The 24587-nt window shown below is 37.0% G+C and overlaps 1 protein-coding gene across 8 annotated transcripts in view; it reads right to left on the minus strand.

Moving 5' to 3' along the window:
- Positions 1 to 24587, minus strand: part of LOC105226808 (uncharacterized) — a 161044-nt gene that overhangs the window by 18061 nt on the left and 118396 nt on the right. For all 8 annotated transcript variants that reach the window (XM_049448995.1, XM_049448999.1, XM_049448997.1 and 5 more), the window contains exons 8-10: positions 18674 to 18798; positions 14597 to 14675; positions 369 to 461 (exon numbers count right to left, since the gene is read on the minus strand). In XM_049448995.1, coding sequence (XP_049304952.1) covers positions 369 to 461; positions 14597 to 14675; positions 18674 to 18798 — 297 coding nt within the window. The remainder of the gene's footprint in view (positions 1 to 368; positions 462 to 14596; positions 14676 to 18673; positions 18799 to 24587) is intronic.

A 24587-nucleotide genomic window follows, 5' to 3' on the forward strand; every position in this document is an offset into this window, starting at 1 on the left:
GGAATGAGAATTTTTACTCGCCTTTACATCCAATTCAGAAGTAAAAAGGATTCTGCACGAATGAGAAACGATTTTCTTTTAAGCCGCATCTTTTTAATTACAGCCAGATAATGAATAATAATATGAACGAATGGACAAGTGTAAAGTCCAAAATAAGAAGGTGGATATAAAATGAATACAGACTGAGCGAATGAGCATGTGAAATGAGTAAGCGAAATTTATACTCATTAATGATTATTTTAATGCAAGGCTCTGAATACATATAAGGTGAGAGTGACATGAGTTTACATGCATCTTCACTTTTTATATAAGCCTGGAAAATGGTGTATGATATATTTCGTGCCAGTTTCATTTGCTCTTTCACTCACCGATCCAAATGGAAAGCAGCTATTTCCGCATTGTGGCGCTCGTAGTCCGTAAAATAGAAGTGGTTCGGCAGAGTCTGCTGTTCACGGGGAAATCTGTAAAAAATTATAAAATTTTGAAAGTATAATATGAATGTATAGAGCAAAAAGAAAAACTAATTTAAAATTTATGCATTAAATTGAATCTTTATATATAACTAAAATATCATTGTAGCAGGTTGTTCAATAAGTTTTGTCATTCGATATGAGAGGACGTAAATTCAATATCGTGCAGTGATAAATTTTTTATTATTTTTCGGTAGGTGTAGTACCAAAAAAATAGAAAATCTCGTGCTTTTAAACTTTTTAGAAAAACTGGTTTAGTTGCTGACTATTCAAAATATTCTAAATTGCGTCGACAATTTGCTGAACTTAACAAAATATGTTATAATAATTATATAAATAAAGCAAAAAATAATATTATACGTAATCCAAAATTGTTCTATGGTTTCGTCAACTCCAAACGCAGGATTTCTAACTTTCCGTCCGCTATGAAATATAAGTCTAGTATGTCTAGTGACAATCACAACATTTCTAATATGTTCGCAGAATTCTTTAACTCCAATTACTCTTCCAAATCTCCAAAAAATGTTCCGCATCAGCACAAGTTATGTCCGATTTCTGTCATTAATGCGCCTACCATTTCCGAAGAAGACGTCTTATATCAGTTGAACATGTTAGAACAATCATACAATTATGGCCCAGATATGATTCCCTCATGCTTTCTTAAGAAATGTGCCAAATATATGTAGGAATGGGATATCGGGGTAGGTGGCAACTCTACGCAGGCGAGGAACGACAGAACATGAAACGAACGGACAGAGGACGAAATAGGAAAAACGGACAAGGTATGGACAGTCAAGTAAGTAGTGATGGGCGATGTTGTGACTTTTAAGGAACACTGCTACTTGTGACTGTGACTTTGTAGTAGCAGTGATTTTAAACTGTGACTGTGACTAGAATAAAAATTGTAACAGACATAGGCCAATAAAGTAGAACAAAATTGTTTCCTTTTTTCATTTAGGTACAATGTACATATGTACATATTTATTAGAATAAACAGAAATTAACATAGTAAATTCATTTTTAGAAAATCACCAAATACAAAGTATATATATAAAAGATTAAATTAAATAGTGTTAAAAATATTTACATTAAATAGAAAAGAAGGGCAAAATATCACATTTTGCGAAAACAACATCCACTTCTTTAAAAAATTACCACACATAACTCATTTTGGTTCTTTTTGACACAGACATCTTTAATTTTTATTAAGTATAAGTTAACTGATTTGTAACAGTTTCGTACAAAAATTAATGTAAATGATTCGTTATTTTTTAAGACGCACATTTTTAAAGTCGCACTAAATATATTCTCTGAAGGTTTTTTTCAATATAAGTATACTCAATAGAAGTTAAAGTAAACGAAAAATTAATGTAAATGATTCGTTATTTTTTAAGACGCACATTTTTAAAGTCGCACTAAATATATTCTCTGAAGGTTTTTTTTCAATATAAGTATACTCAATAGAAGTTAAAGTAAACGAAAACATACTTTTAAAAATATTTCGTTACTTATAAAATACTTTTTATAAGTTTTTTTAAATTACTATATAAATTGATGCAATTTTAAGATTAAAAGTTTTATAATTGGCTTTACTACAGCATTGAAGTTTCTGTAATCAATTTAATTTGCACATGAATATTACCCGTTTAAAGATAAATTAACTTTTTATATGTTAACCAATTTATACTTATCTAAAATTGAAGAAAATTCATAGCATTAATGAATATGAAGTCATCACAGTCGCAATTTTTTATATTCCACGGCGAATGCTATTTTGTCACAGTCGCAATTTTTCATATGATACTGTGACTGTTACTTTGTCACAGTCGCAATTTTTCATATGATACTGTGAATGCTATTTTGTCACAGTCGCAATTTTTCATGTGATACTGTGACTGCTACTTTGTGCGTTCCTGTCACTGCTACTTTAGGAAACTTGTCACAGCTTTGACCAGTGATTTTTAAGTAGCAGTGACAAAGTCACAGGTACTCAAATATTTGCCATCTCTACAAGTAAGATACACCGCAACGATCAGTCGTCAAACTGTGTTCTAAGTGATAAGTCAACTATTGTTCTAAGTGATAAGTTAGTATATAAGCATTGGCATATGTACGTCGGATAATTTAAATAAACGTGATCGTCAGTGAACAAGCAAAGTGTTTTTATTACAATCAGTAAAGTGTGTTTTACTACAATTTGGGGGCTCGTCCGAAATTGTGAACAAGTGCGGTGCTAAGTGGAAAAAAAAAACTATTACGCAGGCCCGCAGGCAAATGAAAGTGAAAAGTGATATTAGTACGCAGTAGACAAATTAACGCGCTCGCAAATAAGCGCATGTGAAAAGCAACGCATTAAAAGACAATTTGGTTTGCGCAGAAAATTTGCAGAACAAAGTGCAGTGAAAACGCGGTGTACGTGCTGTACGTAAATTATAACTTCCTCGGAATTTTGGGTACTCCAACGGACACAGTACCGTTTTACCGGTGAATAACAGTTATTCTTTTACATACATATGTACCGATAAACGGCGCAAGTCAAAGCGTCTATCAAGTACATAGTGAGAGTGAGCGTGCATCTACTTGGTACAGCAGCAGGTATAGCAGCGAGAACAACACAACAGGCAGCAACGTATAAACTCTGAGACGCTTTTACATACACATGTACCGATAAACGGCGCAAGTCAAAGCATCGATCAAGTACATAGTGAGAGTAAGCGTGCATCTACTTGGTACAGCAGCAGGTATAGCAGCGAGAACAACACAACAGGCAGCAACGTATAAACTCTGAGACGCTTTTACATACATATGTACCGATAAACAGCACAAGTCAAAGCATCGATCAAGTACATAGCGAGAGTAAGCGTGCATCTACTTGGTACAGCAGCAGGCATAGCAGCGAGAACAACATAACAGGCAGCAGCAGCAAATTAGCGACGGCGAGGATTAGCGTAAATAGAAGTAGTCGTGGAAATTGTGGGTATTTGTTTTCTCTTATTTATATTGGTTATATCTAATTTATCCTAAGTTATTTTGATTGAAATCACATATGTATGTCACTGCGGACAAGTAGTTAAAAATTATATTTAATTCTAAGGTTAATATTGTTCATGCTATAAGTGTAAGTTTCGTTGTGGTGTAGTCAACAATTTGTAAGATGGATACCGACACGATTAGGGCAATGACGGTGGAGATGCTGAAAGAAAAACTTAGGGAACTTAATTTAAGTGTTGTCGGTAGGAAAAAAGAATTGCAGCTGCGATTGCTACAGCATATGGTTTTTGAAGGGGAAGAAGATGCTCCTAGTGAAAATGAATCGACAAATTCAGTTTACGATGATGCTCCGGCTGATAATTTAGGTGGGCAAAGAGCGATGTTTACACTGCGCGATATAGAAGATAGTGTTTCGCCATTTTCTGGTGATGGTACGCGCGGAGTGAATCACTGGGTGGAGGAATTCGAAGATGTTGCCGACACTGTAGGTTGGAGTGGCCTACAGAGGTATGTGTATGCGAAACAATTGCTTAGAGGTGCGGCTAAATCGTTCGCTCGGGGCTTAGTAGGTTGCAGAGACTGGAAGAATCTAAAAGATGCATTGCTAGAAGAGTTCGGTGAAAAGTTGTGCGCCTCTGAAATCCACCGCGTGTTGAGAAACAGGCGAAAGGAGGCTAGGGAAAGCATCTACGAATATTTGTACGCACTGATAGAAATAGGGAAACCTATCAATCTCGATGAGAAAAGTATTGTGGAATATTTTGTAGAGGGAGTACCAGACACGAGGTCAAGTAAAGCTATGCTGTACCAGGCGGAAGACATAAAGGAGCTAAAAGAACAGATCCGAGTTTACGAGAAAATTAGAGGGGGACCAACGTCGTCAAACAGAGTGTCCACGCCTCAGACAGGGTCAGGGAAAAATTTTAGTGAAAGGATGTCACAAAGGAACAAGTGTTTCAAATGCGGCAAAGAAGGTCATTTTGCCAGAGAATGTCCTGGGTCAGGACCCAGTAATGCAATATGTTTTAAATGTAGGCAAAGAGGCCATATTGCCAAGGATTGCACAATGGTTAAAGGTGAGCGAGTAAACACGTTAGGCCACCACAAGGGGAGCAAACGGAAAAGTAGCCTAATATTTATCGACGTGTCAATTAATAACGTTACTTTTAGTGCGCTAGTAGATACAGGCTGCGACTCATGTATAATGAGATATGATACCCTCTTGATGTTAGGTGACATCGAGCTTAGTAGGGAGAAGCGGAAATTGTATGGAATAGGCAAGGGGCAACTCACGACATTGGGTTGCTTTGACGCTGAAATCGAGATCGACGAGGTGGTGTTGGAAATTACTTTCCACGTAGTAAGAGAACGCGATATACCGTACGCTGCCATAATAGGAAGCGATGTCCTCAAGGACGTGGAACTGGTTTTTAGGCAAGGGACAGTAACGTTCAAGAAAACGAGTACTCGAGTAGCACCGGGTAGTGACGACACCGGTGGGAAGGTTAGCAAGGCAGAGTCGGAGTGCCAGGGTGGCAGCTCTGAAGAGGTTGAGACCGAGATGAGGGTCTCGCACCGTAAGTCGGTGGAGTTGACAGGATTAGTCCAGGGTGAAGTTTCCAGGGAAGGTGTCAGCGTAGAATGGGGAAATGGTTTCTTGAGAGAGTTTGAAGCGTTGTGTCTAGCCGAGAATGAAGGACCAGAAGAGAAGTCGAAGGGAATCGACGTATCGCATTTAGATGGAAGTATTGCCAAGGAAGTAGAGCGCCTAGTTAATACATACATGCCCGGAAAGCCGTCAAGCGCACCGGTGCAGATGAAGCTTATTCTATCGGATGATAGGCCCGTGTGGCAGCGTCCACGTCGAACGTCAGTTGAAGACCAGCGTTACATAGATGAACAGGTGCAAGCCATGCTAGAAGAGGGGATTATACAATACAGCACTTCGGAATATGCATCACCTGTGGTACTGACGAAGAAAAAAGATGGGACAAAGCGGTTTTGTTGCGATTTTCGCAAAATTAACGAGAGAATTGTTAGGGACAACTTCCCGATGGCTCTTGTAGACGAAGTGTTAGATAAGTTGCAGGGCGCGAAAGTTTTCACAACACTCGACCTAAAAAATGGGTTTTATCACGTACCAGTCGAACCTGACTCGCGAAAGTATACTTCGTTTGTCACCCACAGCGGCCAATTTGAATTCTGTTTCGTACCATTTGGTATTACCAACTCACCGGCAGTGTTTTGCAGGTTTATTCGAGCAGTTTTTCAGAATATGCTCAAGGATGATACGATTATCATATACATGGACGACATCGTTATTCCCGCCAAGGATGAGAACGAATCGTTGGAAAAACTACGTAGGGTACTGAGACAGGCTAGCGAACATGGGTTACAGATAAAGTGGGAGAAATGTCAGTTCATAAAGAAGCAAATTAATTTTTTGGGGTACATCCTGGAGAACGGTCAAATTTTACCGTCAGTAGAGAAAACCAGGGCCGTGCAAAACTTTCCTATACCGACAAGTAAAAAGGAAATACAGAGGTTTTTAGGATTAACATCGTTTTTTAGGCGTTTTATACGAGACTATTCCATAATAGCCAAACCACTCTCAGACTTACTCAGAATGGATGAAGCTTTCAAAATGGGCGTAGACCAGTTATTAGCTGTAGAAGAGTTGAAAAAAGCATTGATTAACGCACCGGCATTAAAACTTTTTGACCCTTCTGCGGAAACGGAAGTACACGCAGACGCTTCTAAACAGGGTTTTGGAGCGGTCTTGTTGCAAAGGGATTCAGAGGATCGATTGTTTCACCCTGTCGAGTATATGAGCCGCAAAACTACATGGGCGGAAGAAAAGTATAGCGCTTTCGAGCTAGAGGTTTTAGCAGTGGTTAAGGCATTGCAGAAATGGAACGTATACCTTAAAGATAGGAAGTTCAAGATAGTTAGCGATTGCAACGCTTTCGCCATGACGGTCAAGAAGAGAGATGTCCCAGATAGGGTTATGCGGTGGGCTATGTATCTGCAAGAATACGACTACAGGGTTGAACACAGGTCGGGGTCGCGTATGAGGCACGTGGATGCACTGAGTCGCGTTTATTGTTTATTAGCCGAAGATTCACTAACAGTTAGACTGAGAGAGGCGCAAGAGCAAGATACGTGGATTAGAGCAGTGAAGAAGATCCTGGAAACAGGAAGTTATGAGAATTTCTTCTTGAAGAACGGTATAGTTTATTGTGACACCATAAAAGAACTGCTCGTAGTACCATCCAGCATGGAAACAGAGATAATTAAACTAGCACACGATCAGAATCATTTTGCTCGGAAAAAGACACAGGAACTTGTAGAGAAAAACTACTATATAGCAGATTTGACAGAAAAGGTAGCAAAAGTTGTAAAGGGATGCGTGGAATGCATAATCGTAGACGCAAAAAGAGGCAAAAAGGAAGGGTTTTTGCATCCAATAGATAAAGCATGTGAGCCGCTAGGGACCTATCACATTGATCACGTCGGGCCATTAACCGAAACACGCAAGAAATATAACCACATTCTAGTAATAGTGGACGGGTTTTCCAAGTTTACATGGTTATACCCTACAAAGTCTACGGGGGTGGATGAGGTGATCGATAGGCTGGAGAGACAGGCTTCGATATTTGGCAACCCTAAGCGAGTAGTAACCGATAAAGGGGCAGCATTCACGTCTAATAGCTTCAGGGACTATTGTAACAAAGAAAACATACAACATTTTTTAATCGCAACAGGAGTACCACGCGGGAACGGGCAAGTGGAGCGCGTACACAGAACGGTCATTCCAATTATAGCTAAGAAGTGTCAAAGCAACCCCATCCAGTGGTACAATCAGGTGCCGAAGATACAACAAGTTTTAAATAACACTGTTCCGCGCAGCACTAGAACATCGCCCTTTAAAATTCTCACCGGGTTAGATATGCGGGTAAACGATTACCCAGATTTGAGACAAATATTAGACGATTTAACAATAGAAGAGCTAGATACCGAACGAGACTTAGTAAGACAAAGTGCTCAAGAAAATATAAATAAAATACAAAACGAAAACTGTAGAACTTTCAATAAAAATAGGAAAGAAGAAGTTAGCTACAACATCGGTGATCTAGTTGCTATCAAAAAGACTCAGTTCGGGACCGCTATGAAACTGAGGCCAAAATATTTAGGACCGTATAGGGTAGCCGTCAAGCTAAACCACGGTAGATATGAGGTGAGGAAAGTGGGTAACCACGAGGGCCCGCTTAGAACAACAACCATAGCTGAAAATATGAAGCCATGGCGCTAGCTATTCGAGGTCGAATAAGGTGTCAGGGTGGCCGATTGTAGGAATGGGATATCGGGGTAGGTGGCAACTCTACGCAGGCGAGGAACGACAGAACATGAAACGAACGGACAGAGGACGAAATAGGAAAAACGGACAAGGTATGGACAGTCAAGTAAGATACACCGCAACGATCAGTCGTCAAACTGTGTTCTAAGTGATAAGTCAACTATTGTTCTAAGTGATAAGTTAGTATATAAGCATTGGCATATGTACGTCGGATAATTTAAATAAACGTGATCGTCAGTGAACAAGCAAAGTGTTTTTATTACAATCAGTAAAGTGTGTTTTACTACATATATATACCAACCCCTAACAAAACTATTTAACTCATCTCTTATGCAAGGCTTATTTCCACCCATATGGAAAAAGTCATTTATAATTCCTTAACATAAGAGTGGATTTAGGTCATCATTGAAAACCATAGGGGAATAGCAAAGTTGTCTGCAATACCTAAACTTTTTGAAGCAATTATAACAGACGACATAACCTTCCGAATCTCTCCACTAATTTCTTGTTCTCAGCACGGTTTTTGTAAAGGGAAATCTACTATAACTAACTTGCTTGAATTTGTATCACATGTATCTGCTGGCTTTAAGGAGAATAAGAATACTGATGTTATATACACAGATTTCAGTAAAGCTTTTTATAAAGTAAACCATTCAATTCTTTTGAATAAACTTGATCTTCTCGGTTTTCAACCAATATTTCTAAAATGGGTTGCTTCTTATCTTAGCAACAGAATTCAACAAGTCTTATTTAACGATACTTTTTCTGACATAATCAATGTTCCTTCAGGCGTTCCACAAGGTAGCCATCTTGGTCCAATTTTGTTCTTGTTATTTATTAATGACATATCATCTGTTGTTAAGTTTTCAAAAGTCTTATTATATGCTGAAGATGTAAAACTTTCTAAAACGTATACTTCAAACAACGAAAGATGCCAGTTGCAAACAGACTTAAACAACCTAGTTTCTTGGTGTGATAGAAATGACATGCCATTGAACCTTAAAAAATGTAAAAAAATGTGCTTTTCACGTAGATCTGTAGACCCAACTTCATACACAATACAAAACTTTAGGTTGGAGCAAGTATGCAGTTTTGTTGATTTGGGAGTAACTATGGACCCCAAACTCAATTTTAATCTTCACGTATCTTCCACGGTTTTTAAAGCTAAAGGCGCTCTTAGTTTTGTTAAACGTTTGTCTAAAGAATTTAGAGATCCGCTTACCACAAAAATTCTTTTTACATCTCTGGTGAGGCCTATATTAGAGTATGCTTCTGTGGTATGGAACCCTAGTTACCAAGTCCATTCGGATAAGTTAGAGTCCGTTCAAAAACAATTCTTACTTTTTGCCTTAAATCATTTGAATTGGGATTCCAGTTTAAATCTTCCCCCTTACTGTAACCGTTTAAAACTTATAAATCTCCCGACACTCGCTAGTCGTAGGGAGATGCTTGGTATAATATTTCTTGTAAAACTCGTGAATGGGTCAGTCTGTAGCCCATCTCTCTTATCTGATATTAATTTTAACGTCCCCGCTCGCTCTACCAGGCAGTTTAGACCCTTACTTTTAAAATTTTCTAGAACAAATTTTGAGTTAAACGAACCATTCCGCCGTATATGTCATGATTTCAATTTTCATTTCAGCACATTTGATTTAACAGACTCACTTTTTACAATTAAAAAAATTATTTTAGCTACTCTTAACAAGTAAAATTATAAACTTTAATTTAATTCTTAATTTTGGCTGTTGAAATTTTTGTTTCTGTAGCTGAGCAGCTTAAGATCGCAACGCTTAAAACTCTCTTGCCTTTTATGACTCGGCTAATTCCGCTCGTTCGCGGATTGCGCCCCTCGCGTCGGTTGGGCGGGAGGAGGGTAACCGTTGGGTATTATTATTATTATTATTATAAAAGAAATTCACTAACGAATGTTAAAAGTGTATAAAGATTGTTCACCTACAATTAGAACAGTAGAAAGATGGGTTGCTGAATTTAAAAATACAGGATATGGTTTGGAAAGTTCGTGGATTAACTGAGAGAGATTTAGTAGATCTCATTAGGCAGTGTGAGCCATATTTGAAGTGAAATTTTGGCTTCTAGAAAGTTGTGTGCACAACTGGTGCCGATTTCGCTAATAATGGAACAAAAACACATTCGAATGCGACTTTCTCAGCAACTTTTGGAGAGTTTTAAATGGGGATAAAGTGGATTTTGTGCGTCGATTCATCACTATGGATGAGACTTGGGTCTATCACCATTATCCTGCATCAAAACAAAAGGCTAAAGCGTGGTGTGAACCTGGTTGTTCGGCTTCGAAACGAGTTCCTGTCCGCAAATTGGCTAAGAAGGTTATGGCATCAGTTTTTTGGGATGCGAGAGGAATTTTGCTTGTGGATTACTTGCAAACTGGTAAAACAATTAATTTTTAATATTATTGCCAGTTCAAGGAAAAAAATCGTTAAAAAATACCCGGTTTGCAGAAGAAAAAAATATTTTTCCTCAAGACAATGCACCGTGTCACAATAGCATTTTGTCAATGGCTAAAATCTATGAATTAAAGTTCGAATCGTTGGAGTATCCACCGTATTCACCAGATTTGGCCCCCAGCGACTTGCATTTGTTTCCAGAACTGGAAAAATTTATGAATGGCAAGCATTTTTTTTATCAAATGAAGAGGCCATAACGGCTGTTGAAATGTATTTTGCCGCAAATGTGTTAATATTCAGGGAGATTGTACTGAATAATAAAGTATATTTCGAATCATAAAATTGTGTTTTTCTTATCAAATGACAAAACTGATTGAAGAATCTGGCATATCCATGGAACTTGTATTCTAACTATTAAAAGTTATTGTATTTTTAATGAAAATAAATTTTTTACTTATTATTTAAATGAGAAACATTTTCAATTAAGCTAAAAATCTTCAATTGTTGTGATATTTACTACTCTGCATATCTGTAGGTTAGGTTATGGTAAAAGCCCGATCCTAAAAACAATCTCACATTCTTGGCTTAGCTCCTAAACACTTAATCATAAGAGACCCTTACACATTGACAAAACTAATACGGCTATGTCGTCTGATTCGCCAAAGGTAAGATTATCGAGATATTCCAGCCTCAGTTTTGCAAAGGCTGGACAATGAAGGAGAAGGGGTTCACCTTTCTGAACACATATACATTAATTTTAAACTATAAATTCAATATCAGTTTTTTTTTGTATTGTTCCCCCGCATGGATTTATGAATATTTTTTTAACCCGAAACATTCCCAAAATATAAAAAAAGTTTAGCTAGTTTAATGATCTTGATAATATCTTTATATATATAAATCTTCTGACTGTGTGTTTGCCTTGGAATTGCTCCTAAACGGATGGACCGATTTTGATGAAATTTTGTGTGTACGTTCAAGGAGATTCGGGAATGGTTTATATTTACAATTTGGTCCACTGGAAAATGTTTTTTATATTATTTTTTAATTTTTAATCAATTTTTAAATTTGGAATGTTTGACCGATAGATGGCGCTACCATCGCAGTATCCAATATTCAAACCTTAAATTGGCGTAAACGTGTATTAAACAAAACGATGCCAAAGAAAAAGGCGACATCTGTGGATCAAGTTTTTATCACATCGCTTAATATCTATAAAAGAAAGTGATGTAAGTTACTACGCTTATAACTAGAGAACGCCTGGACCGATTTCGGTGATTACCACCAATTCGGATAGGCCTCCGCCCAAACAAGGAGAATACTTTTTTTTTTAGGATAATTCCAAAAAGTATCTTTTTTCCATAAACATTTTTTTCAATTTTTGTTTGTTTTGTTTTTCAATATTTTGATTTGTAAATTATTTGAATAGTTCAATTTCGGTCGCTTGCTTTTTTATTCCGGCTATTCAAAAGAAAAATTATTCAGTGAAAACTTTACGTGCGTTTCACACAAAGAGGTCAATTGCAGATTGAAATTTGTTACGAAGCCACGAAGAGGTCGCCCTAATATCGGTCCATCAAAGTATGGCAGCCAAAGGCAAGGCAAGGCAAGAAGTACTCCCAGGATGCGGTGACATACGTGCGGAATTATGGATCGCGGTCAATAAGCAAGCGATCGTCACGATGTCACAGCACGACTTTTCAAACAACAGTTACGATGTTTCATGGAGTTTATCTTGGAGTTGGGTAGGTATATGTTGTACTGTTAGATGCTAAATGTACTTTGTTGAGTGGCAAAAGAGAGGTTTGTCGCACGTACATATTCTTCTTTGGATGGTGGATGGTTGTCACACCAGATCAAATTGAGGAACTCATTTCTGCGGAAATTAATGATGCAGAGAAAGATCCAGTATTATATGAAGTGATGAAAACCAACATGGTTCATGGACCTTGCGGACACTACAATCACACTTCGGTTTGTATGCCTGACAATAAATGCGCGAAACATTATCCATGTGCTTTTCTGAAACACAAGCTGGAAATGATGGATATCCACTCTATCGGCGTAAATATCGAAGTTAACAACACATCAAAGTTGACAACACATGGGTCGTACCATATTCGCCACTATTGTCTAATTCACATTCAAAAGTCATGTGAATGTTGCGTATTGTAGTTTGGTATAATCGATAAAATGCGTTTGTAAATACGTCACCATAGGAAGCAACATGGCGGTTATTGGTTTTAAACGACACGGTCGATACGTGAACTGAAATAAAAGGCTTTGTAGGATATTTCTTTTGAAATTCATGAACGTTTTCCGACTGTTGTGCGTCTCGAAGTTAATTTGGGGAATAACCAAAGAGTCTATTTCAACCCAGAGAATACAGTACAGTCAACAGAAACACCACCAGCAACAGAATTAACATTAGCGAGTTTTTTCTCAACTCCCGTCAGTGATCCGTTTGCGAGAACATTGCTCTATTTGAAATACGTTGATATTATACATGGGATGCATCATCGAAGAAATTGTTACGCAGAAAGCAGGGTCATCCAGTAGATGGACATCCAGGTGTGTTCTCAACTAATGCATTAGAATGAACTTACACAATCCACCCGAAAAACGAATGCCACTGAAGTTCACACACATTTCGCGATGATCAGCCTTTAAACCGGCGTTATGGGATACGACCAAAAATTACATTGCCGAAGACATTTTACATTGCATACGCTAAGAATTGGAAACGGGTCAATACTGATTGATACTTCCCATGGTCTGATATCAATCCCATATGCCGTTTATCAATTCACGAAAGATGGACTCATCACGAATGTTTATACGAACATTGGCCGAACTGTCGTAAGTACGATTCCTTGAGTGTACGGGCAATCTTAGCTGCCACAAATACCTATGTTGTTGACTTAAACTGGAAAATTCAAAGTCAAATTCCAGGAGACTTGCAATCATACAAATCCATCGATCGTCTGACAATGAAGACGACACCGTGAATTACCAGTGGAATTTGTAAATTCTTTGGAGAGGCCTGGTATGCCACCGCATTATCGCAATCTGATTGTGATGCACCTATCAAATATAAGGGACAGAATGCTTGATTCTACGGATTTCTTTTGAGTTCTAACGATTTGCCAATTCGGTTCAAAAGTATTCCGTTTCCAGTGAAAATTGAATTTAAAATGACGATCAATAGAATAGTCGCATAGTGGGTGGCATACATTTGGAAATGCTATGTTTTTCACACGGCCAGATATACGTGGCGTGCTCAAGAGTTGGAAAACCATCTTCTCTGTACATTTACGCACCGGAACAGAAACCAAAAAATTTTGTTTATCAAGCTGCGTTACATTGAAGAAAAATGTAGACAAATAGCAAATAAATGAATATCAATAAAATATGAATTTTTGTCTTTTCATTTCAAAACACATAATTTCGCGCAGGACAACGGCTGCGGGGCCAGCTAGTTGTACTATAAAAACACGAATTCACTTTGCATGAAATTCATTGAATTTTTCCAAACCTTTAACAATAATTCCAGCGCCAATAATAGTTTGCATATACGCGCGACTTCAAGAGCAATCACACAGCCAATAAACTTGCTTTCATTTCTACCATTGTGCGTGTCTTTGCCGTTACGTGCGTGTGATTGTGCACATGAACGCGTGATATTTATTGCGTTTTTCACTGATGGCCGCTGCACGCACCTTGACATTGCCAATCACGTTATCAAAGGTAGTAATAATCTGCTGCATTTGCATATCGCCATGCGCCGCCAACCCCCTCCAATAACCCCATAACCGCGGCGACTTTTATTACTTACGCCGATTGCATGGCAAATGGAGCCGCAATAAATTGCTATCAGCCACGATTAAAAATGTTTATTGTTGTCGTTGTCATTACACACAACACCAACAATTAACGACAGAAGCCACTCGCGGCCACCGCGGCGTATGAGTTATGCATGTGACTGACTGCGCATGCGCGCGTGGAATCTGCATATGCATTTATGTTGAATGGCGGAAAGTCGTCGTAAATGGCAGTGGTGAGTACCGTTACGTGCAACAGCACATGTTATGTGGCCAACAGCGATGCTTACGTCTGCATGGTTGCAATGGTTGCAATATGGTCATTGGAATTCACAGTAATATCGCCGGCAATTTCACAATTCATTGCCGCCGTCAACAGTTAATGCGAATTCCGTTGAATTGGAATTCTTTGTGATTGTTGATTGAAGTTAAGGGAAAATCATTTAATAACCTTGTTAATATTAATTCGCCCTACGCTTAAACTGTTACTTACTTAATTGTGGCATATGTGGCACATGCAAATAGTGTAATTACCTCATTGGCTTCATCAGCGCTTTGATGTCGCTGGGAAATTCTATAATCAATTTCAACTGCGTGCCGCCCTCCTTTTGCACTGTAAAGAGAGAAAAAATAATTGAAATGTAAATATGTGGTAACGGAGCACGTGGCATTAAAATACATAAGATTTATACATACAGTGTGGCATAAAAATAATGATAATTCTTTATGAAAATACTTCTAGTATTTGTTTAAAATATTCGAACAAATGATATTCCATTTTTTAAATTTGAAAGTGTGGATAAGAGTGGCCTAACTTCAGGGCCAGGCTGAAATCAAATCTATTTTTTTCATATTTCGATTTAAAAAAAAAATTTTAAATAATATACTATCAGAAAGAAGCGGTTACAGCGAATATAAAGCCTACTCGCATTTAAAAAAAATATCTGAAATATTGATGTGAGATTTTTTGATTGAAAATTAGTAGTTTTTTGGTTATTAAATCAATATTAGGAGAAAAAATATATTTTAAGTAAAAAAATGCAGCATGTTTCGTACAAAACACAGTACGTTTACGTTAAATTAAGTGAAAAAAAATTTTTTAGATGATAGAACACACACACAAACATGGTTATTTTAATTTTTCACATAAATTTTGAGGTTATGTGAAAAAATTCTGTAAACAAAGGTTATAGATATTTCCATTACTTATTAAATTTCCATATAATTTTTCCGCAAAGAATTCGTAGTTTTGCTGGAAATCGCAATAAAACGTTTTTAACCCTTACAAATTCAACCACGTCCCTCTCTTTCCTTTTGCCAACCTCAAATCGGCCTTAAATTATTTTTCGAATAATGTTTGATTTTAGCTTTCGTTTCCGATGGGTTTCACTCTTTTATGATTTATTTCGTTTCAAAAATTTATGAATGCACGGTGGCGTATACGTAACATTCTGCAATAATTTGTGATTTCAAATATATAATAACTCATACGCCAAGGCAGTCCTACAAGAAAATGCTTTGTGATGCATTTGATATTGCAAAAACCATTATAAATAAAAATATTGCATGACCATCTCCCCTCACACTTAAACCAGAAAAGGTGTTGCTATTAACTGCAATAACCGCCTTCGGAAGAAATTGAGTTTAGTTTACATAAATAAAGACTTATAATAATCCAACCCTAGTCAGAATGTAAAGACGACTTAAAAAGTGTGTAGCTGCGAACTAACTGTAAGTAAAATATATGCAATTAAGCTTTACCTAGCTCAAGCGGCCTAACAATTTATATATGTATGTACATATATGCCACTTCCGTTTCCGCAACTCAAAGTTTAAGCTAACCAGGAAAGTGCAAATCATAGGAAAATGGATAAATCGTTAATTATAGAAGAGAGCGTTAGAAACTAGCTTAATGCACGGCACTCAGACTACTCGCACTCCAACACACTCAATGCAAATGCGCGCTGCTAACTGGCGGGATGCACAGGAATGTAAGCAGTAGTCGTGGAAACCATAAGCATTCCGTTATGCGCAGTTATTCGAGTGTGGCAATAACAAAACAAGAAAAAAGTACCGGAAGCAGTAGCACATACAATAATGTTGTTATTATTGTTGCGCGCTCTTGCTTTTTTTAAGAGTAGTAGACAGCCGTTGAAGAGTGAAGGCGAAAGTTGCGTTTCCGCAATGCAAAGTCAGCCGTCGGAATGGATGCCTCTTTTCCACCAGCCACTGTTGGTTCTTCCATCTAACGAGCACACGCACACCAACACGCTCATACTAGTAGCGTGCAAGAGTGTAGCGTGAGCCTGCAGTTTGCGATCAGAACACGAAACTTTTCGTATTCGGCCATGCCGTGTTGTTTTTTGTGGGGAAATGCGCAATTATTCTGATCCCGAGTTGTTAACAGAAACCGAAACCAAAAAATCCATCCAAATTGTAACACAAACAGCACACACAAACACGAACACAGTGCGAAACTACAAATTTAACCACAGCATTCATGCTGACAGACAATAAAATGAGAGAAGCCATAGTTGTTTTTCGGTTGCGTTTCCGGTGAAAAGTTTTCACTTGCTCTGCTCCAACACTCACACTCGCTTTCGTAGTTGTTTTGTGCTGCTTTTTTGGCTTTTATTTGTATTTTTTACCACAGTTTCTAAATACTGTTGATGGCTGGGAGTTGCAGTAATAAAATTTGGTAGAATATTTTTCTACAAATAAAATGAAAATATATATCGATACTAAGTGTTAGAAAGACGCAGCTCAAAATTGACTTATAAATTCTAGCAAAACACACAAATAAAGTATTCGCAATTTCTCATTAATTTGAATGCATAATTCACTTGAGGACTTCTCAATTATGTAATCCATCAAAAAGTCATGCTTTTTGTAATTTTGTTTAACAAAAATAACGAAATTTTTTAAAATTCACCGGCACTAAACAAAAGTCACACTTACGCTCACAGAGATAATTTCAGTATCGCTACCTCATGTAGCATGCAACAGCAGCATTCATGTACTCGTAGTTGCAACAACTAGTACTTCAAGTGGCAACAGTCAAGCCGCGTTGAATTAAGTTGAATCGAGTTTTACCTTCAACTTTGTTTCGACTTTACTCACACATCCGCACAAAACGGCAGAATGCGCCTTTATGTTGTAAACAAAAGCAGCAATTGTTGCAACGCACACAAGCAACCGGAATAACAACACAATTAGTGCAATTATGTAGGTTGCATCTGCAATGCCATTCATACCCAAGTTACAGTTGCTGCCAGCGCACTGTTCTGCCTGCGATCTTACCTACACGAGAGTGATGGAGTGGCCGACGTGCATACATATGAGAGCGGCAGTGTCGAATGTGGCAGGTGAAGGAGGAAACACAATTTGTTTGGCTAATTGTTGAAGTTGCGTGACTTCATTCACATATTGTTGTACATTTCCATTTCGTTTGTTGTAGCGCACGTAAGAGCATTCATTTATATTTCAGTCTTTCTATATTTGAACAATACCGACCGGTGTTATTTTAAAATAAATATATATGTACATGCTGAAACCTTATAAATATTTAATTCGAACTGTAAAGATCCATTAAAGCGAAATATATACAAGTATGTTTGTTTCCACTAAAGCGCAGTTCCGTGGTATACTTATAGGAGCTTGAGTGTGTTTTATGAACTTGACTGAAAATCTTATATTGATAAAAAAAAAGTGAATTTTCTTTCTTTCGTGGAGAATTTTAAAGAATGAAGTTCATTTCGTTTCCATGTAGTAACGTAGTAAACATTTATGGCACTATCTTTCGACCTTTTATTCAGAAATATTGCCTATTTAAATCTCTTAAGAGCAGTTGATGGCTTCAGCCAATATTTTGGACAACATATGGTATTAAATAAAAAATAGTTTTAGATATAGTCTGTAAGACCAATAAAATATTATTTGTCTCCACCTTATCGATTTCCAAATTTCTATATTTTAATTCTAGTAGCACCATCTACATATGTGTCAGAGGACTTTTCAATTGGCCTGTTATATCATACCACGAGTAGGGCTGAAAAAACAATGTAGCTTCACACAGTAGCAAAGACATTTTGTAGTAACTTCGGGGCGAAAATTAAGAATGCCGCAAGCAAACATCCACTCCATGACTCTTGGTTAACAGATCTACTTCCTTAGAAGTTTTCATATATTCATTGCAATGCATTTAAGCACGGCTGTTTAGCAGTAAAATAATTTTTAAATTAGTTCGTAAAGTGTTTTTAACTGAATTTTTATAGTATTAATGGACGAAAAAGCGCTTGAAAATTTGGTGATGAGCACTTTCAACTCGGGTAAAAATTCATTGCGCTACAATTTGGCAGTAAATCAGAAATATTCAACTAATATAGACTGCGCGAAACTTTTCTAAGTTTTGATTTTTAATTATGCTATTTTATAGTATAGATATTCATAATTTTCATTGGAAGCAAGCACAGTCATATCAAATTTACTTAAAAACTATTTTTAAAAATTTAATTCCAGCGAATTAAACGCTTTTGTGCAATAATGTTGTTTGAACTACCAACAACGCCTGTCTTTCACTTTTCAAATTTCAAATTTGCTGTATGTACTCACCGACATGTTGTACCGGCAGCTTGATCATATCATGTATCACTTTGTCCACAATCGTGTCGTTCTCCTTGTAGAGCTCGCGCTTAGATATGTGCCACTGGAAACGTTCCAAATTTGTTGCGTTTTTGCTGTAAAAAAAATTTTAGAAAAAATATTAAATTTGGGTATGAAACACTTAAGTAAATATGCAAATAGAACTCAGATCCAAAAGCATGAAATTTACATATCGACGATATCGACATCAGAGATAGAAAATTGCATGTTTTGGCAAGTGAAGTGCGGCCGCCAAAATGTGTGCTATCGCACTTGAATTTTTGTAAAATATTCTGTTTTCACCCGCGCCCCCGGCTTCGCGAATTTTGCAGTAAAAATTTGCAAGTACGCGCTTTCTAGTTGTTTAACAATAAGTGAAATCAGCTTTGTGCTCACAAAAAACGCGAGAGTAAATAGAACTGTGATTTCATTTCTGTGCCACTTTCAGCGTTCACTCAGCGCCTGCTAAAGTTCAGCAGTTCAATGTTACACAATTTACGAGTATGTTTCCGAACTTTTTGGTATTTAAATGCGCGCTGCCTGCAAATAACTGTCGCTTTGCGTAGGCGGATTATCTTACAGAAACTAATGAGAAAATAAACAAATTTCGCTTTCGCAGGAAGGTTGTTGAAAGGCTTACTGTAACTAATTTCTGCAGGCTAAAGAGCACATTTTTTTCTTAAAATCTAGATAACTGTTTATATGAACGTCTTTATAAGAGTATGCGATGTACTTTAAGAAACTCTTAAAAAGACTCATGTAGTAGACTCTTTGAATTGATCACTTTTGGTAGTTAAGTTATATTTGAAACTCTCTCCTATCTCCTATCAGCATTGTCAATGACCTGAGTATCCTCGAAAATCAACAATAACCATATAGCAGGAACAATGCATTGATTCCAGAGAAAAGCTTAGCAGGAGCTCTGCGAACTCCTCATACACTACAGCAGTTTAGCTACTATGGTGATGTAAGAAGGAAAAAAAAACTCAAATATTTGGCTTTATGAACATTGAGGGACTGTTTAGCTCACATAACAACCACCTGACGTCCACCACTGACCATAAACGGCATGTAAGAATACAAATACTTACAATACAAGCTATTTTGAGAATAAACTCCAGTAAATGAGAGTTCGTTTCTTTACTTCTTAAGCAATTAGTTCCACTACGTCGAAACTTTAAGTTTACTTTCTAAAGATAATATTAGTACAATATTGGAGCTTATAAAGCTTGAAGACGGAGGTAGCTGACAGTAACAGATGTGTGCCTCTTCAGCGAGAATATGGTAGAGGCAAAACAAGGTTTGGTCGATTTTGTAGCAGAAAGTGTATTTAAAAACATATTTCCGATTTACCATACTTCTATAAAAAATTTAGAAACTACGAAGATGCACAACTAAAAATAAAATTGCCATATTCACTGAAACGAACAAATGTTCCTACAGGGACTCTTCTTAACTTGGTCAACGATTATCATATGTTCAAGTATGTAGATTCCGCTGTTGGCTGCATTCCAGCCAAATGCATTTTGGCATAGTTTTCCTGCAATTTGCCCCTAATGATATGCAAACAAGCAGCTGCAGCAGCAATGGCGACGGCGACGGCACCGGCACCGGCAACAACAACGGCGGCAGCGGCAGTGGCAGCCAAGTTGCCACAAGGCGCATCCAAATGAATGAAGAACGGAACATAGTAAGTCGAAATATGAATACGGAAATATTCGTAAGTATGTGAGCGGTATGACGCGTCACTAGCTAAGTTGCAGCAAAATGCCAGATAACAAGCGGGGTGAAGGTGCATGCGAAACTTTTACAGTTTCTTCGAAATTTGCGTAAAAAAGTTTCGACTGCTGCTAGTGAATTGGATAAATAAGAATTGGGATAAGTTGCACGACGATGCCATAAGCAGCTCCTTTGGGTTGTACTTATGAGTGCTGCAGTGGTGTATACGCGTGCAAGCGCATGTGTGGGTATCTTGTAAAAATCGAAAAGAGTGAAGAACCAAAAGTGTTCACATGTATTTGTGTATGTATGTATATACGCATAGCACACATTTCAGCCACTCAACTGTTCAATGTAGCATACGCGCTTTTGTCAGCATTCATTTAGCATTTGCTTGTCGTTAGTGCGCTTGGGGATGCGCCATGGCGTATGAGTGATGCTCGTTTTGAGGCTCGAAGCTGACTAACAAAGCTCATTTGTGTTTATAAAGTTGTGTTAAAGCTCAATACGCTGATGGAGGTGATTGATTAAACGTGCTTTGATTGATTTCAAATTGCATTTAGCAATTTTCCAGTTGATTTTCCCCCTTTCTGACGCTTTTATAAGGCGTTTATGTGAAGTGACAATTTTTAGTTCTAATAAAGAGAATTAGCAGCACATTTGATGTGCAGTTAATGCGGCTTATATTTCTTTAAAATCTTTATCATTATGTCATTTAATCAGTTAAAACTTCAGGCTGTTTGCTTAATGCATTTCCGCTTTGTTTTACGCTGCTTGCGCCCTTCACATTTGCATGGTTTCTTTTCAGTACAATACCAATAAGTGTACAACTATTCTAAGGCACCGTGAGCACGCTCTGTAGAAGTTAAATAAATAGCACGATAGCGCCTTCTTTTGACTTGTGTTCGCGTGTAGTTTGAAACAAACTTCTGCACCAAGTTGACAATCCGTTTAAACGAGGAGAAGAATAAAATTAACTTTTGATAAATCGTAAAATTTCTAAGCAAACTAGAATAATATGCAATAAGTTGTAATATGGGTTCAAGAGTGGAAATATGTAAATTTGAGAATAAAATAATAATATTGGAAAACCACTTTGTAATAAATTATTTTAAAAAGCTTCTTCAGTCTCATACTCATAAGTTTCTCAATAACGATGACACCACATTTGTAAATGATTTTAATCTGTAAAAAAATATATTCATAACAAATTTGGGTAAATTTATTTTCTAGTGAGCATTTTTAGCACTTCGCACTCCTTTTCTGACTTTTCTCACGCTAAAGCACGATTTTACAATTAAATTGGTTTTAATTTTTTTGGTGCACAATGTAACGACTTTGAATTCCACTGAGCAATAATGAGATAATTTTATACAAACTAGGTCCTTTAGAACTTTCAGTCACCTCTCTTTCTCCACTTCATTTCTGTTAATGTCGTTTGAGCTGTTCACATGTGGCATGTGAATCGATCCTAAAAATTTGAAACAACATATCATCAAACAAAACGAAATTGAGCTTTTTATTGCTTACAATTTACTACACTTATTACAAATGTGTACCATAACTTTTCAGCTTCCATTGTCAAATATAACCAATATATAACCAATGTACAACCCATTTTATAACCAATATATAACTAATATATAACCCATTTTATAACCAATATATAACCCATATGTAACCATTTTATAACCAAAACTCATATTTTATTTCAATAGTACTGGTTTCCATTACAACTTTTTTTTCGCCTCTAAATACTTCCATTGTCAAATATAACCAATATGTAACCAATATGTAACTAATATATAACCATTTTATAACCAAAACCCAAAATTTTATTTCAATATTAGTACTTTCTATTAGTGTTTTTTCTTCGCCTGTGAATTTATGAAAAGGGATGCTACGTTATTTCGCATTTTAGGTGACGATATATACTGAAGAGCGTGAAGGCAATAATAAAAAAATAATCCAAGTACTGAGTATCACAGCAATCAAAAGATATAACTGAGTCTAAAATTTAGTACTTCAGACTCCACAATGTTTTTTTTTACAAAACTTCAAAAAACTCCTGAAATCCATCATACTCCAATAAAAAGCAATATAAAAAACAAAAATTATCAAAAGCGAAATCTCCTTCACCATTAATTTTACAATATTTTATTAATTCCTGTCTTCTTTACTTATTTGAACCCAATTCTATTTGAGCGCGCACAGCTTCTCAAACTCAACCCTTATATGTAAATCAACTTGATGCACGCCGAGGGTCGCACGAAATGCGTGAGGAATTCGAAAGCTTTGACGTTGCAAACGCTTTTCTAATTTATACACGAAAACGCTATGAAAAATAAATCCTTTTGTAATTGAGTCACGTAAATTAAATGTGCAACATTCTTGTAGATCTGAAGTGTTGCACGCGGTGGTGTTGGCAGCGCACACCAACACACACACATATACAAATAAAAATAAGTAAAAATTCAGTTTCTCTTTTTGCACTTTCACTACAAATTCGCCCCCCACTATGAATGTGTCAGTGTCACAAATGCTCACACACATACATACCACACACACACACATGTCTATATGTAGAATTGTATATGAAGGCAAGATGGCATCAATGCCACTGGTGGATGAGAGCACGCGCCGAGTAAAAATGGGCAAAAGCAAATTAGCTTAGTGTATAAAACGATTTGAAATAACCAGCTGAGCGCCTTTCGCCATCAACTACGTGTCCGCCATGCCGCTGGGAGCGGCGAAGGTGCCTCCATTTGTGTTGCAACAAATAACGTTATAGTGTGGATGCGTGTTGCTTGTGACTCCAACAGCTCCAGCAGCAAGGCAGATTAGAATCAGTTTGTTGCAAAATAAATAAAATCTTTCAGAAATTTTATGTTGAATTAAATCTTTTTCCATAGAGACTATGGTGGGGATGTGGCTTGTAAATATTAAAAACTCTTTAAAACATCTAATTTCATTTCATCCAGTGCTGCATTGAGGCTTACTTTTAGGTAGTTTTGTCTTCAGTCTGGCGTACTCCGTGTGCTTTGAAGATTTTAGGTATTGAAATAAAACTAAAATAGAACTGGAACTGATGGAATACTATAACTTAAAGTATAATTTCTAATAACTAATATGATCTCCTGCAAAAATCTGCTCTAAAATTCATATTATTCACATACATAAATTATTCTTGGTACAAGGCTGTAATCGGCAACTTTTATACCACAATTGTAAGAATTCCCTTCCCTTTATAGAAAATATACAATGAAATTCCTTCACAAAAGAATTGTAGTTAGTTATTTTAGAAATTACTAAACAGCTGATGTCCCAAATAACTGTACAAAGTGCATTAAGCCACCAACACAATGCAAATAGCTACAAAATGGTCAACACAAAACTTTCCGCTTCCTATTCAGCGAGCAGAAACGCACAAAGATGCCTTGAATGGAGCGCCAGATAGGCAGTCAAAAACTCGTGAAAGAGTTGTTATGATAACAAAAGAGCTGACAAACTTTACGCAATAAGCAGGCAGCGCAAGCAGCGACCACAACGTCAACAACATGAAAATTTAAGCACCGATTTGGCTTTCGCAGATTCTCCTGCGATCGAAGCTGTAAGGGACATTTAATATAACAGCTTTTGACGGCATAATAATAGCAGCTGTCAAGGCAACAATGTGACGTGCTGCATAATAAAGATGGCGTGGCATTAAACCAAAGCTTAGTGACATTCGCGAACAAACGCCGGCAGAGATCAGAAAAATCCACGCTCAGCTCTACCGTGCTAGAATAATTAAAAGTTAAAAATATATAAATAATTGTTAAGGTCGAGCGCAGCATTTTTAATAAGGCTAAAAGCCTTGCTGCAATATAAATTAGCGCAGGTATACTTGTGTAATACGGTATACTTATGTAATATGGTGATATGCAAACAAGCACTAAAGCATATTTTTAACATTATCTATCTCAGGACATAAGCCAATATTCCCTTACTCAAGTTGAGAAAAGTAAGGAGCTATTGGATGCGAGTGAAGCTGAAACTTGAAAAACTGTTAGTGTCGCTAAATGTGGGAGTGCGGAGTATACTGAACATCTGTAGAACTTTGACTAAGTACAATAAGATTAGAAGGAGACCACACGTCAAACTATAAATGGTTTTTACTCTCTAA

Source organism: Bactrocera dorsalis, chromosome 2, assembly GCF_023373825.1.
Source record: "Bactrocera dorsalis isolate Fly_Bdor chromosome 2, ASM2337382v1, whole genome shotgun sequence".
Lineage (NCBI taxonomy): Eukaryota > Metazoa > Arthropoda > Insecta > Diptera > Tephritidae > Bactrocera > Bactrocera dorsalis.